At 30.4% G+C, this 17,179-nt stretch overlaps 1 protein-coding gene across 10 annotated transcripts in view; it reads right to left on the bottom strand.

The window, feature by feature from the left end:
- Positions 1-13,055: 13,055 nt before the first annotated feature.
- The window catches only part of qtc (GRIP domain-containing protein quick-to-court), a 64,876-nt gene continuing 60,752 nt past the window's right edge, over positions 13,056-17,179 (bottom strand). For all 10 annotated transcript variants that reach the window (XM_076393770.1, XM_076393768.1, XM_076393769.1 and 7 more), the window contains one exon: positions 13,056-14,692. In XM_076393770.1, coding sequence (XP_076249885.1) covers positions 14,495-14,692 — 198 coding nt within the window. In that variant the 3' untranslated portion in view covers positions 13,056-14,494. The remainder of the gene's footprint in view (positions 14,693-17,179) is intronic.

The following is a 17,179-nucleotide window of genomic DNA, read 5'->3' as shown; positions in this document are numbered from 1 at the left end:
AGCTGATTATAGGTTCTAGAGGAATATCGCGTTTTATCACTTTATTTGAAATATAGTTCGGAGCATCAACAATGGCACGCAACACTTTATTTGGAACCGTTGAATAATGGATATATTAGATTTGCTAGCGGTACCCCATAGTTGGATTCCATATGACCAAATAGGTTTGAGTATAGACTCATACAGCAACGCCTTGTTATCTAATGATAACTTGGATTTGAGCCTGATGAGCCAATACATTTGATATAATTTCAGTCGAAGTTGTTTTCGTTTAGAGAGTATGTGCTTCTTCCAGGTTAGGCGTCGATCTAAGTGCATACCAAGATATTTAACTTGCTCTGCTTGGGGGAGTTGACGATGATTGATACTCACTGGTGCACATGTTCTTCTACGCAGAGTAAACGTTACATGGTTGGATCTTGTTTCATTGACTTTAATGCGCCAGGTTTTCCACCATAATTGTATTTGATCCAGGTGGGTTTGTAGGTTTATTGATGCTGTGACTGGATTTTCATGGGATGCTGTATCGTCTGCGTATGTCACCACAGTAGTTATTTTTGTGGTGGGCAGATCGGCCGTATACAGAAGATAGAGTACTGGACCCAGTACACTACCTTGCGGAACTCCTGAATATATGGGGTTTAATTCGGTATGTTCATCGCCTTGATTTACAATAAAATGTCTATAAGTGAGATACGATATTAGCAACTGATAGTCCGGATGAGGGAGAAGTTTCTTTAGTTTAACCTGCAAGCCCATATGCCATACTTTGTCAAAAGCTTGAGATATATCTAAAAGAGCAGCCGAACAATATTTTTTGGCATTTAGGTCACTGTTAATTTTGTTTACAAGTCTGTGCACTTGTTCTATAGTCAAATGCTCATTGCGAAAGCCAAACTGATGTTCTGGAATAATTTTTCTTTTTTATGTTGGCTCACCAGTAGAGATATGTTGTAAATTATCTGTGTTTATTGCTTTTAATAGTTCTCTAACTTTTCAGGTTATTATTTTTGAACCCCACATTAAATGTTTTGCATTTTAATCTGAAGATTAGCGTACTGAAAAAATCTTGAAAGTGTTCTGCCTTGTTGTTATGTTTGGGTGGGCAATAAATCGCAGATGCTTTATATCATTTCGAATGATTATGGCTGTACGTCCATATGCTTTATCATCAAGGTGATATGTATGATAAAGTTTATATTTGGGAATTTTCAAATAATGTTTATCCGTAAGATGTCTTTCGTAAACCATCATAACGTCAATATTTTGTTCAGTTACGAACATTTTTAGTTCCCTGGCGTGTTGTTGGAACCTGTTCGCATTCCAGACGGCGATTTTGTAGCTAATGGTTTCAGGCATTAGGCAAGTTTGCTGACGACGGTTGTGAGTAGACCAAGCATCGTACTCATTTGATTCATTAGTTTGGCCATCATGTTTTCTAATCTAGAAATATTGCTGCTAGTTTCAGTAGATTGTGATGTAGTTTCTCGATTTTGTTCTGAACCATTTTCAACTATTTGGGCATAAGTTATGTCTGGCCGACTTGGTCTGATGGGTGGACTGGTAGGTGTGGATTACTTTTGTTGCTGTTGACGCCTTTTTTCTCTCAACGCAGAATAGAGTTTCTGCTGTAGTTGCTTTTGAACTGCGCAACCCTTGTAGTTCGCTGGATGATTTCCGTTACAGTTAGCACATTTGACTTTTTCATCGCGAACTTTACGAGTACAATCTCCTGTTTTGTGTTCTCCTGTACATTTTACGCATCTATATGATTTGCGACACCTCGTGCATTATTAATTCTTTTTGTATGTGGTGGTTCGCATTTAATAATATTATTTTCCAATTTAGTGATTTCATACACCGCCTTATTATTTCCATTAGGTTTCCATTAAGTCCGTCCCGTGATGTAATCCTTTTAAAACGAATTTAAATATTCTCTCGGATTTTGGCCTGAATGTATGGAATTGGGTGTTTCTTTCATCTAATTCTTTTACTAGAACTTTAAAGTGAAAAAGAACTTTTAAGTTTCATATAGGTCATGGATGTGTTTTATTACTCCTATCTTATAGACTGTTATTGGTGGTGGTTTGGGAACAACTTTTTCAGGGCTTGGTTGTATATTTTCTTCAATTTCTTCCGACAGGTTGCTAAAGCTGTTTTTTTGTCTCTATTGGTTTCTGTAACCATTAATCACTGATTCTTGTTTGTTTCATCGCGATTTCTTCTTCTGGGCTTCTCAATCGTTTTTTGTTAATGACTGTAGTCCATTCTGATTGTGGAGTTTGCGTTATTGCTGATTGTTCTAATCTTATATCAAAGTGTGCAGGTTATTTGGTTGAATCGCTGTGGTTTACCATTTTTAGATTTTTAATATTTTATTTTATTTACTTCCAGAGGATAAAAAAATAATAAAAATAAAACATTGTTTATTCACGCACTTCATTTTTCACTTACGTATTATTTTTTGCACTAGTTTTTGACCAAAAATACTATAAATGAATTTCAGAAGGACTGTTGTAAAATAAGTGGAAATAATTTTAAAACACTAATAAAAATGAGATGCAGGCTTTTTGTCTGGTCACGTAAACACGTATTCACTACACTTTGATAATATAAATAAAATGAAATAATTTTAGATTACTTAACTAATGGCACCTTCTCTTTGAACAATATTCAACGTTGTTTTTATTGTACTGAAATGACTATTTTCTCAAGTAAATAGGTATATAATGGATGTAATTTATTATATGTTAAATAAAAAGTTTTTTTTCAATTTAAGAGTCAAATCAAGCTAAATATAATTAACATGTATATACAATATTAATTGTTATTTCAATTCAATTTAGATAAAATATATAAAATTATAAGATAATATGATGACACTAAATATAGATATCCTGTGATATAATCATTAAAATTTATATTCATAAAGATGAGTTAATCCATAAACATCTTAATAGGTTTAATTAATTAATTTGCGAAACAAACTGTCAAATCTTGACGTCAAGAAAGCCAACGTTAATAAATTGAATTCATTGACTAAAATTACACAAATAATTTAAATTTATGACAGTATAAATCAAACGTTGTGGCAAATATACGGACCTAATACATCCCATTTTAAATATAGATATTTTGTGATCTATTGAAACCAAACTTCGATCTATAAAAATATGTTCTGGCCTGTGTGTAACATAATTTGATAGATATTTCCTGATATGATCATTAGTATTTGAAAAATTGGTCGAAAGGGCTACATTTTTTAAAAATTTTCGAAAATAAGGTACTTTACGAATTATGACACTTCGAATTTAATTTACTGCTTAAGCGTGCTTCAGTGGCAAAAATAGCTTTCTAAATAAAAATAGCTCGATATAGATTTTGGAAAGTGTTAGACTGCGTCGGTAATTATTTGGTTTTCTTTTTATTGTGACAGACTAGTCTTGAGTTTGTTCATATTTTAGAAGTTAATTACTTTGTAAATGGTTGTTTCAATAATAAATTACAATAGTTTAAAATACTAACTAATAAAATGGCATATATATTATGCGATTTAATATTAAGAATCTTTAATTCATTTTTGATGAGATTCTTATAGATAGATACAGTTTTTTTTCAGTTTTATTGATAGTCCATGTTTCCTTTGAAACTATTCTTTTAATTTTTCAATTTCTATCCAGAACATTTTTTTGTAATATTGTATAATTTTTGTATATTTGTTATAAAATTTAATTCGCTAAAAAACAATTCAAACAACAAACAAAACAAAATTTGTATCTGCGTCAGCTCATTTTATAGAAGATTTTGCAGAAAGGTTTTGGTCCACAGGCTTACAAAATCCAACACGTACAACTGAAGGCATATTATATGATCACTGGGTTAAGCGTAGATTAGATGAATCTGTCGGAAATTATTAACTCAAATTTTCATAAGAAAATGTTGTGAAGTTAATTGTTGGTCGAATAGTTACTTCAATAATAAATATTGCCATATATGGAATGAATTATTCCTAAGTCTATGCTGAGATACTATTACATCCAGAAAAACTGACTGTTTGGTGTTTCCTTAGACTGTTGGAATTAAACTATACATCAACATAATTTTTTCAAAACAATGGCAGCCAAAACGTTATAATCAATATTGACTGCTATTAGGGTCTTTAACTCTAATAACCCTTCAATTACTTGCGATTAGTAATTAATAATTAATATATATATATATATATATAATTATAATTATATATAATAATAATATAATTAGAATTATATTGTATTATACTATTTGGTATTTGTAACTTGATTATTTCTTAAAAATGTAATTTGTAATTGGTATTTCAAATACCTTACGCTCAGGTATTTTGTAATTAGTATGTCAAATACTTTAAAATACATTTAAATATATATATATATATATATATATATATATATATATATATATATATATATATATATATATTATTAATGGGTGCGTATTATTATATGATTTCAGTTATATAATATGACTATCCTGTCTTCTAGTAGATCACTTCAGTAAGTAATCTATTGCACAACTTATAATCTAAATGAGATTATTAATTCCCACTCTATGTGTCTATTAATCAGTCTGAATGGCAGTTTGCGTTTGAGTCTACGCACTTCATTGTCATCGCGTACATTTAACTGTTTGGCGAGTGCATTGGGATGCAGTAATAATCTTTCAGAGTACTTTGCACTAACACTCGGAATTACACTCGTTATGGGGATATCACGCTGAATCACTTTGTTGGACACGTAATATGGGGCATCGACGATGATTCGCAACATTTTATTCTGGAACCTCTGGAGGATGTCTATGTTAGATTTGCTAGTAGTACCCCACAGTTCAATACCATAGGTCCAAATGGGCTTAAATATTGACTTATAGAGCAAAACTTTATTATCTAATGATAATTTAGATTTACGCCCTATCAGCCAATACATTTGGTTTAGCTTAAGCCCAAGCTGTTTACGTTTTGTAACTATATGTTCTTCCATGTCAAACGTCGATCGAAATGCATTCCCTGATATTTAACATTGTCTGCTTGCGGAAGTTCATGATTATTCAATTTTACTGAGGGACATGTTTAAATATGCCAATATTTAAAATTAGGCTACACCTTACTGTACTGTTTGGTACTGTGCGTCAAATTTTAGAAGCTGTAGTTGAATCACCATCCACCTCTGACGTTTATGAGGAATTTTTACTAGTAAATATATACAAGTTGAAATTAGGAAGAGAGAGTTATTTTTTCCTAAACATCAGATGTGCCAGCCACACGTTAAACTTTTGGCCACTACAGACATACTACATAATTTTATTAAAACTAAATGTATACTATTCAGCAATTGCTAAAGGTATTATTTTATTGAATATGTCCAAAAGGCCTATCTCGGTTGAAATCATAGAAGACTGTATTAGATATCAATTAATATATCTCTATTCCCTAATATGAAAGTTTACGATCCTACAGTGCAGCTTATCAGAAGTAAATCGAAATTAAAATGACTAGAACTAAAATACTTGGAGAAATTAATAGCTAATAATAAGAATGAATAGGTACAGGGTAACAATAGTTACTATGGTAAATTTCTTCTTAATTCAATCTCCGTAAAAACTGGATCAGATTGGCTTCCAATTTCAGGCACTTTACTGTTGTTACATCACAACTAAAAGAGATTTGAAATAAGTTTAGAAAGATTTAATAAGTTTTTAAATTGGCACCTCAAATAAATGGAACCATATTGGTATGTTACCGCCCTAACATAGTTACAAAATCTTTTGGTTACTTTGGTACTGGTCCTTTGCTAAAGATACACTACAAAATATATGAAATAATGCTTGGGAGTAGAAACGGGAGTAGCAGTACTAGTAAAGAATGTTATGATTTTATTGCTTTTGTGAATAGCGACAACGATCAACAACTGAAAACTAAAATGGAGTTGAAGGTAGTCAGCTTTCTAAACGATAAAAGAAAAAAGTTTATCATCTTTGAGCGCTAAAAGCATATCAAAAAAATATGTTGATGCAATATAATACAAGTTTGTGGTCATCAGGACCAGCACATCTAGTATTCATGAAAGGTAATTCTTTTTTTATTGATTAACACGCTGGGTTCGTTCTGTTCTATTTACATAACCTAATACTTTTAATTTTGTATTTTAAATACGACGGAGATGCTACTTTGTAATTAGTATTTTAATTAAAGCAAAGCATCTGTTTTGCGTAGCTCTGACTAACTTTTTAGAAGAAGGAAACCTTATAACTTCCAGAAAAGTGAAAATGCTGTAGTGATTCAGGCAAGTTGCTCATTTATATGCGTTAAAATTTTTCTCTTGATAATCTTGGTGATGTTAGAATGCCAGTCTCATTGATAATATGTAAAATAATAATTAATAAAATTAGGTTTAAATTCTAGACCAAAAAATCAGTATTTAGCTCCCAAATGAAGGTCGCGGGTTTGCTTCTCGCCGGCGACAATAATTTTTTGTTGTTGTGTAGTTAGAACATTTGTCAAATCGCTTAGGCTAGGTAGCAGACCCCGAGGCCTGAGGCGCTCCTTATTTTCAATCATTGATTCTTTATTTCTATTTTTCCTCATAGGGCTACACCTTTACTTGGCCTACCCATTGTATTATTAAATAAAATAACTGTGTAATTTATTGTAAATTTATAGCAAATATCTAGCACTAAACTAAAAAATAAAATATTTTTAACAAAAACATTGAATCGACTTCAGAAAATAAATAATGGAACTTATTAAAAATTAAAAAATAATCGAACATAGATTTTTAACACAAAAAAAACATTTAAAAATAAAATATGTACATAATGATCGTTGTAATAACTAAATAAAAATAAACAAAAAGTTATTTAACCTATCTACTACACGTATTTTATATTCTATTATATATACACAATTTAAAATTGTTTTTATTTAGTTATTACGACGATTTATTCAACATTTTATTAAAAAAAAATTTGTGTTAAAAATCTAAATTTGGTTATTTTTAAATTTTTGCTTCTTATTTATTATTTGAAGTCGGTTAATTTTTGTTGTTAAAAATATTTTAGTTTTTTTTGTTTAGTTATTTTAGTTTGGTTTAGTTTGGCCTTTATTGGTAATTATGTTAATGGGTTGAAACATAAACGTTTCTTCCATCCTAGCTAATTCCTGGGCTCAATTATTTTCCGCGAAACATTATTGGAGCGTATATGTTCAGTAACATAATATTTTTTAAAGTTTTTAATTTCTATTATTACACGTAATTTTCTTAATAATATTGACTGTATTTATATTTTATAACACTCATTGACTATTTTATGTTTGTAATTTAAAAAGTTTTGTATTTTTTGTAAATACAATGTATTCCTCATTTTAATTTGTTATTGTTGTATGTTTATTATAGATTCAATAATATGCATAACTTTATTGAGTTATACGAATTATGATACAATTTATTGTAATAATAAATTTGTATAGTTACAGAAGTGTTTGTTCAATATGGCACAAGCATTTTAGTTATATAACTGCACATTATTTTATATTTTAATAATATAATATTATTTTTTATTTTAATTAATAATTAAGTGAACAAATTAGTTGCTATTATAATGTCAAAAATAAAGAGCTTGTACCAAAATTGAGGAACCATACTTAAAGATTTAAAAGATCGTCTTTAAAATCCCATAGTTGAAATCCGAGGCTTACCTGATACTATAAATGACGATCAGTCCTGTTGAAAAGAGGATGGTTGAGGATCGGGATAAACAAGAGGATTTACTCGGGACATGATATACCCTAGTGAGTGGCATTCTCAGAATAAAAGCTGTAGATTTGTCGTGTTTTCTTTTCATAAATGTAACTTGATATTAGCTATTATATTTCTATTTTGTTTAAAAATATTTTATTTGTATTTTTTGTATTTATGGATTGAACATCTGTTTTACTTCTGTATTATTGTTATGAAAGTCCTGGAGGTCTAAATATTGGATTTAAATATTATCCATGTTTATTTGTATGTATTTGTCGTCACTGTTTCTACAGTCGTTTTAAACTTTTAAATTAAATAATTTAGAGTAATCAACCACTTATTTTAATAGATAAATGAATATAAAATTAACCAATTCCTTCTAATGAACTAAATTTAAAGAATCTAAATTAAAGGAGAAAAGAATAGCAAACAAACAGTTTAAGAAGATCGTGTATAATGTTTATTAACAAGAAACCAAGAATTGTGGAACTTTGACAGTGAAACCATGTTCTCTCGTCTCTCTTTTTTAAGAGGGTATTCTATTTGAAATTTTTTTAAGAATATGCTATTAAGATGCTTTTTTAGAACTTAAATTATTTTAGGATATATTAGCTGGTTTAGTAACGCGGCATCTACATAGAGGCATCTAAAAACGAAACTTTAAATCCGTCCTTTTCGAAACTACTTTTTTCGATACGGTTGACATGATATAAAAGGTCAATTGAAAAATCCCCGGCCTGACACATAAATGGCGCTACACGAATTAAATCCATATATGTTGAATGAATTGAATGAAATAGTAGACACTCTAAAGATATCGACTGAACGTGTACATCATATCATTCACGAATATTTAGGTATGAGAAAGCTCTGTGTAAGGTGGGTGTCGCGCGAGCTCACTTTTGGCCAAATTCGGAGCAGTGTTTGAAGATGATTAAGCGTAATAAATCCGAGTTTTTGCGAGGATATGTGACAATGGATGAAACATGGCTCCATCATTTCACTCCGAAGTCCAATCGACAGTCATCCGAGTCATCCGACTGCACACGATGAACCGGTCCAAAGCGTAAGAAAAGGCAACAGTCGGCTGGCAAGGTTATGGCGTCTGTATTTTGGGATGCGCAAGGAATGATTTTCATTGACAGCCGCTATTTTCTGCTCTCAGGTGATAGCCGAAACTGAGGCCTATTTTGAAGCAAAGGACAAATCATACTACAAAAATGGTATCAAAAAGTTAGAGGGTCGCTATAATCAGTGTATCACTCTTGAAGAGAATTATATTGAATAAAAAAAAACTAATTTTTCCAAAAAATTTGTTTTCCTATAATAGTCCGGGGACATTTAATTGACCTGTTAAGTTCTACTGAACCGATTTTTGTGAAATTTTTTTTCTTATATTTTAAAGTCTCGTTTTTACCAACTAGGATCAGGACTCAGAACGAATCACGGTCCTCGGCATTAAACCCTACCGACTGGCAAAACATCCGCCTTTACCCAGTCAGGTGTACTGGCGTGACTAGGATCATTATCCTTCTCAAATTTCGCGCTATTGCCTTTTGAAAAACATAAACATAACATAACATAAATTTACGACTATGCCTCAGCAGGATTGGAAACCGCGATTATCGCAACAGTAGGAGGACCGTCCTGTCTTGACTACTGCGCCAATTAAACAGGCTTAATTGAAATTTGTTGTAGGCCTTCTCTATCATAAAAAGTAAAGCTGAATCAAAATTTGGATTCTTACTATTTTTAGATAATTCAGAAAAATCAAAAATATTATAAAAAATAACTCGTATTATAATTATATATAAAATAGCCATAATTTGGCAAAAAGATTGTATTTTGTAGCTGTAACTTTTTGGATTTCTAACTTTTATCTTTTTTTCTTTTATGTATTTTTTAAAGATTAATAAATATCTAATAATAAATATCTAAAAATGAAGATTAAAAATATTGTTTCTTTTTCTTTCACTTAAAAAAATATTTAAAATTCATGCCTCTATACTAGAATACTCTCTTAACCTAAAGCTAATTAGTTATAAAGTAGCTAGACATTTGCTCACCACCGCCCTATCTATTTCAGCCGATCCTCGTTGCAATAAATTATCTTATTATGGTCCACCCTATTATTTTAAAGATATTCTTAACATTCTTAAAATCAACTATTCAATGTGCCCCGAGCTTGATTGGCGCAGTGGTAAAGACGGCAGGACGGTTTACCTACTGTTGCTATAGTCGCGGATTCGAATCCTGCTAGGACATAGTCGCAAATTTATGTTTGTGATTGTTTAATATTTGTGAATGTCTGCCCTAGGCAAGAGTATAAAATCCGACAAGGAAACTAAAATTGGTGACTCGCCAGTCGATAGGCTTAATGCTGAGAAGACTATTCAATGTGACCATAAGAAACTAAAACACATATTTTCAGTTGGCCTGACTTAAAGAATATAAGAGGATATAATTTACCTACATAACATTATGATTTTATAGTCAGAACGAAAGATGGATATTTTTGTTATCAATTATGTATAATATTACAAGTATTTACACATACACTTATTTATAACTTTGGAATATAGCTTTTTTGGAATAATATGTAATATTAGTGGTCCTATTATACATCTTCGGCAAGTTTAATTAAAAAATTAAACAAGGAAACTGTCAAAAATTGATGCAAATTAACTTATCTATGATTACTTAGCAATGTTATATTAACGAATACATTAGCCGGCGTGAGTTAAAAAAACGATAAGAATCTTCATCACATCGAAATACAAGTTACGCTACTCGTATTGTGGAAAATCCAAAAGTTATCTGTAATATATAGGCAACCTATATTAGTGTCGATGATTTAATATTAATTTGTTAAATTATATTGTATTGTAAAAATGATTAAAATGAAATAAGTGGTATTTTGTAATAATTGAATGAATGATTTATCAACATGATTGTTTTGGACATTTTAAATTGATCTTATACGTACTGTGTGTTCTAATGAAGAAATTTGGGCATTGGATTAGATTGTTAGTAGTAATACATTAATAAAAATTATCTGCTTAAATAATAAATAAAAAACTATTAAAATTATATAGTTTCCCTAAAATTTCTATACGATTTGTAGAAATCTCTCGGGCTCGGCACCGACTTTACAATGATCAGTTGGTAGTAGTTAAAATAACATTGTAAATAGATAAGTAGGTTTAGGTAGGTATTAAGCTAAATTGTGTGTATATAGTAGAATATAAAATATGTGCAGTGGATATGTTAATTTTATTATATGTTATGTTTATTTTATTTAGTTATTACAATTATTATTAGGTACATATTTTATTTAAAATGTTTTTTTATATTAAAAATCTAAGTTATTTTTTGAAGTAGGTTCAATTTTTTTTGTTAAAAGTATTTTAATTTTCTCTTTTTAATGTCAGATATTTACGCAATAAATTACGCAGTTATTTTATTAAGTATTACAATGGATAGACCAAGTAAAGGTGCAGCCCGTATGAGGAAAAATAGGAATAAAGAAACAATCATTGAAAATAAAGAGCGCTTGAGGCCTCGGGGCCCGCTACCTGGACTAGGTGGTTTTGCAAATGTTCTAACTAAACAACGAAAAGTCGGAAATTGAACCCGCGACCTTCATTTGGGAGCTAAATGCTTTGAACATTACACCATAGAAGCAATTACCTACATTATTTCTATGAGGTCTTATGTGCTATAGTTAGTGCTTAAAAAAGCAGATTTAATGGCTTTTGAACTAGACAGCTTTCGATTTTCCGTCACATCAGCACAGCAATAACGTTATACCCAAATATCTGATTATTTTAGATAAAAAATATGTGAAAAATTTGTACGCGTCTTTGAAATTTGAGCGTTTCCCTCGATTTGCCTCCCTTCCCCCCAACAGATCCTGATTTGGTTCCAATGGGAAGTGCCAACTCGGAAGTGTACTCTTTCGAATAAAAAAATAATTTTGAAAATCGGCTCATAATTGACGGAAAAATCGGTGAACATACATTAAAAAAATTATACATAGACATAGAACCTCCCCCTTTAACAATAAGTCGGTTAATAAAGGCAAATCATTTTATAGTAGGATTTAAACTTAGTCTGCCACTTAAAATCATCTGATATTTTCTTAAATCATGTAAAACATATTATACTTATAACTATTTAAGAAAAGATCAGATAATTTTAAGTCGCACATAAATGGGTGGTGCAAATTCCTTAATAGGGGAGAAAATTTCCGGTCAGAATTATATTTTTCATGCTAAACAGTATTTTTCAGAACACAATATTCAAATTTTAAAGTTGCATGTCTGGTCCCTTGGTTTGAATATTATCAAAAATTGTTGGGGTTAAGTAGCAAGTGCTGTGTCCCGAAATGGGAAACATTTTAATATTTTAATTTAGTTTAATCTAACAATACTATCCAAGATGAGTGGAAAACGTTATCTATATGAAACGCTGCCGAAGAGACTCATTGAAGTGGTGAAAACTAGAACAGGATGTAGCCAACAACTAAAAAACATATGGATTTAATTCTAGTAGCGCCATCTATGTGCCAGGTTGGGGACTTTTCAATTGACCTGTTAAGTTAAAATTAAGAATAATATTTATACGCTATGCAAGTTCGTGTGGTTTGATTCGCTTCAATCTTCTGATTTCCTGCGTGTTGTCCAGTAGCTGTATTGCTTCCATGATGTTATGATTTAGTAAATTTATTTCATGTTTTAAGGCAAAATCTTGGGTATCTTCGTAAATCCATTTGATTTCGAGGACATCGTGCAGTTTTTCGTTGGTTACGTAGTGATAGGCATTGATAACTAATTTTGATGATTTTGATTACTTTGATGTTTTTGTGCAACCCCATTGGTCCAAATTGGATTTATAATTGGCTGATAAAACAATAATTTGATTTTAGGTCGAGTTGAATCTTCCGAATCTGACGACTATTTATATAAAATTAGTATTTAAACTGAATAGGAGTGTATTTTTAAAAGGATTTGGCCATCCGGGATCTTCCGCAGCCAAGATTCAGATTGCGTTGCATCTGTTCGCGACAATTGCTCTAGGGAGTTCATCTCCCTACAATTATGTGACCTTTTCCGTAATTGTAATCACTCGGCAGCATAAGGCTCCCGGTTCAAAATTTATCCCCAAACAAACTCAGGTCATAACAGTCATAACCAATTGTGGATAAAAATGCAGTTAATCTATTGCAGATCAATTTTGGCAAAATCAAGACTCTAAAATATATCTTATATCTTAAAGAAACACAACTTAACTAATGAAAACATATTTTATTCAACAATGTTACATTAAAAGGAAAAACAATTAAAATAAAAATTTACAAGTAGTGTTCTCGAAAATTGCACAATCCGACCCACCGATAGTAAAAGTAAATAGTAAAAAAACTAACTAAAATAAATTGCCTAACATAACAAAACTTCGTGACTTTACAACTAAGTTCATCCTTACCGCTGTGAGCCAGAAAAAGGTTTTTTTTCTGGTGCAGCTGTAGGTGGAGGGGATAATTTTGACGCAATACAGGGAAGTCCTGGGAGAGTACCATATAATTATTCTATTTTTCACTATCGTAAAAACAAATATTTAGGTACGTTAACTGTATTGCCCTTACGTTCGTACTTTTAATAGAAGATAATACTGAAAAAAATCAACATGTACATTGGCTTCAAAATGTGTTAATTTAGATATTACCCCTTCATTTTAAATTAAACATTTGCGTGTTAAATCTACCTAGAGTGAATATATTTTTGGTTTCTATAAAAATATCGTCTAATAAAGGAACTTAATTTCATTAATTGTATGCTGAAAATAATTTAGATCGAAATGTTAAATACTAAAATAATTATGTTGTACAGGGTGCTGTAAATAAAAATGGTTATATTATATTTAAAAAAGAGACTCATGTTAATGTTCAGTTGATAATAATTTTTCAAATAATTGTACAACACCCTGTACAATGCAATGTACAATATTCTAATGATAATGTAATAAAAGGGCTAATTGAAATATCTTAAAACTATCTAATTAATAAACATTCTAAAATTACTGTAAAAATAATTTAGAAATCATTCGCCAATACATCACAGTTACTTTTATTTCCTTGTCAAATGTTCTTGTACTACACTACTTTGAAGGACTATTCTTACAAGTTTCGCGATTCTAAGCTTATCTACTATCATTTATAACGAACAGTGTTTCGATATAGGAAATGTCCATTAAATTAATTGTGTTATAACCGAAGCGAACTATGACTCGGTAAAAAAATGTTTTCCTTTTTCTTGCAGGATTGCATTCAATTTGTTAATGTCGTCGCTCTATCTAATTTTAGCTCACAACATCAAAACTATAGATGAAAATAACAGGAACAAGCTAGTCGACGTCTAATTTCTGTGTGATTTCTTTTAAATTAGGCACAATTCTTTGACGCAAGCTCATCACTGATTTCGTACTTGAAATTTAGTGATTTTGTTTTTTAGATCTCCAATCAAGTACAATCATAAAATTGTTTATTTAATAATAGTTGCGTAATAACGTGGCTACATAAAAACAGTAAAATGAGTATGATATATATTAAGTGCTTATTAGATATGCAGTTTAGGCAACCAGTAATTCTTAATACTTGTAAATTTTATATGCCCTTGATGGAGATCTATATACCAGCTATATAATAATAATAATATTAAACACCAAAATTAGGATAGTCTAGCTTTATCTATGTTAGCTATTTCGTTCGGCGTAAAGCCTAGAATACTCTGGATGGCTTTTAAGTGACCTTGATTGTTTTCTTTATCGGTTAAGAAATAGTATATGGCTGATCTGAGAAACTGTAATGTGATTTCAGGGTCGATTTTATTTTTGCTCTTGGCTTCCATCAATTGTCGATACATAGCCTGAAAAATTTTAAATCGTTTAGTCAAATACATTTATAGTTACGGTTGATAGTGCTGATGATGTTAGAAAATACATATATATAGTGTGACACATGCAGGTGTGGGGTTGTGTAATAATAATTGAGATGATTGCCTGAAAAGTTCCATAACTTTAGTGAATTTGTAGATACTACTACTACATCTTTAACTTTCTATAATGCAATGGCGCGTTTAAGAATTTTAAGTTAAATCGTATATTTTACCATCCAAATTTATAAACTTAATAAATGAAGTGATATGTTTTTAAGATTTCCATGTTGAATTGTTTGTTCATTATTAAACGTCAGAATACTTTATTACTATTTTTATTATTTTTATCGGGCTTAAGGAATAATTATTGTATTTTTATGATTAATTGATTAATTAGTTAATTTTTAGATTTTTAGATTAATAATTGATTTAATTTCTAAGTTTTTTTCTTAGGTGGAACATATTAACATTTGATATCAAGTAACCGAAGCTAGTTGTAACTTATTTGTTCAATTAATTAATTATTAACTTATTTCATCATATTTTCATCAAAACATATCATATCGGAACCTTAAATATTGTGTGTAATACTGTGAAATTACCACATTTAGAGGGTATTTTAATGATGGATTTTTTTCAAACCGAGTATAACAATTACGAACCTCTTGGGAATAATAATAGGCCAAAAAGCTCAAGCATTTGCTGTTAAAGAATTCAGCACTATGAAACAAGTGTTTCTGATGCTTCAAAGGAATTGCTCGCCTATTAGAAATAACAGGAAAATTCTTATTTTAAAGTATTGTATGGAGATCACTGACTAAAGAAATAGAAGCATAACGTACCATCGATTTAGGTTACCTTTTCTCAAAACTACTTGTTGAATATGATTAATATGACGAATGTGTACTAAATTAGGAGTGAACCTTTCTAATATATTCGTCTATCATTCCTATTTTTTAATTATTTCACAAAAAGTAAAAAAAAAACAAAGAAAAGTTTTTTTAATCCAGCTTTTTCAGAAAAAATATTCCTCTGAGTTACGGACGATAAAGGCATCTTTGCTGATTAAAAATTATTTTGTGAGGAAACTTAAGATTAAAAAGTTTATTTCTTGAATTACCAGAACGATTGGACTCATGTCGTCTAGGTTGTGCCATTTTCTTTAGGTTTTCCATTTTATCAATCACCCTATTTGGCCGTTTTACAAACGTTTTTTCGAACGAACAAATTTTTTGAATAGAATTATTGTATTATTACGATTTAGGCCTCATTCTTTTCCAAATTTTAAAGCTATGTTATAAAAAAAATGTATTACACATTTAACCACAACCCTAGACCATCTTTAAAATGCGGATTTCGCGTCCATGAATCGATTTAATTTGTGACATCCTCAAAAGAATGAAGCGACTGTTCGGCCAAATCGTGTATTCTTGATCGGAATAGATGATAATCCGAAGCAGCAATATCTGGAAAATATGACGAGGGGGCTAGAATGTCCCATTTTAGCATTTCACGACAAGTTTTAACCTCTTGACCTACATACGGACGGGCATGATTCATGTCATGTAACATGATTATTATGTTATACCTTTCTTGATATTGTGGCTGTTTATCTTTTAGTGTCCGACTAAAATACATAATCTCAGTTCTATAACGTGCTGATGTGTAATCGTTTCGTAAAGGTTTATTAACATTATACGGTTCCATCATATATACAACAAGATCTTCGAGCTATGAATATTTGGCTTTATCGTGGATATGGAAAAAAGGCTAGGATTCCTCATGATTTTTGGCACTTGAGGTTGTCATAGAGAATCAACTTTTCGGTCCCAACAACTATGCAATACCAAATTGCCATACCTTTCTGACGTTGGAGCAGTTGCTGAGATGTGAAAAAAAAGTGCTGAACATCAATAGACTTTAATTCACACAGTAGCGTTTTTTTAATAACAAATTAATTATTTTTAATGTCCTTCTTTTTAAACCAGTCTAAGACTTTTAAAAGATGGAAATTTGTTTGTTGAGTATCCGCGTCCAGCAACTTTGCTAATACCGTGTCTTCAAAATTCTTTACTGCTCTGGGATACTTTTTTCCTTCTATTCCCGCCAGTGATGGTAGTTGGGTTCAAAGCTACACATGTTTTTGTCATTTAGATATATGTTAAACTCTATATTGATACTTCCATTCTCTATTTTAATCTTCCATGTCTTGTAAAATGGCCAGATTGGTCATCTTGTATCCCTAATATATATTGGTTACTTTATTGTATGCATGGTTTAACTAATATTTCTTATTTTTATGATAAAAATATTAATATAATTTAAACTATATACATTTCTTACTATTTTTTACTTAAGTAAGATCAAATATTAATTATATCATTAATCATTAGAAATTAAAATATTAATTTGAGGAAATACAATTACATTAACTAAAAATAAAATATTGTCAAAAGGTGTAAATAAAGTGAATAGGAA

This window comes from Rhynchophorus ferrugineus, unplaced genomic scaffold, assembly GCF_030347505.1.
Source record: "Rhynchophorus ferrugineus isolate W39M unplaced genomic scaffold, kcgeb_rfMv2 rfM1, whole genome shotgun sequence".
In the NCBI taxonomy this organism is placed as follows: domain Eukaryota; kingdom Metazoa; phylum Arthropoda; class Insecta; order Coleoptera; family Curculionidae; genus Rhynchophorus; species Rhynchophorus ferrugineus.
Note: the sequence above shows the minus strand (reverse complement) of the source record. Positions and strands in the feature narration are given on the sequence as shown.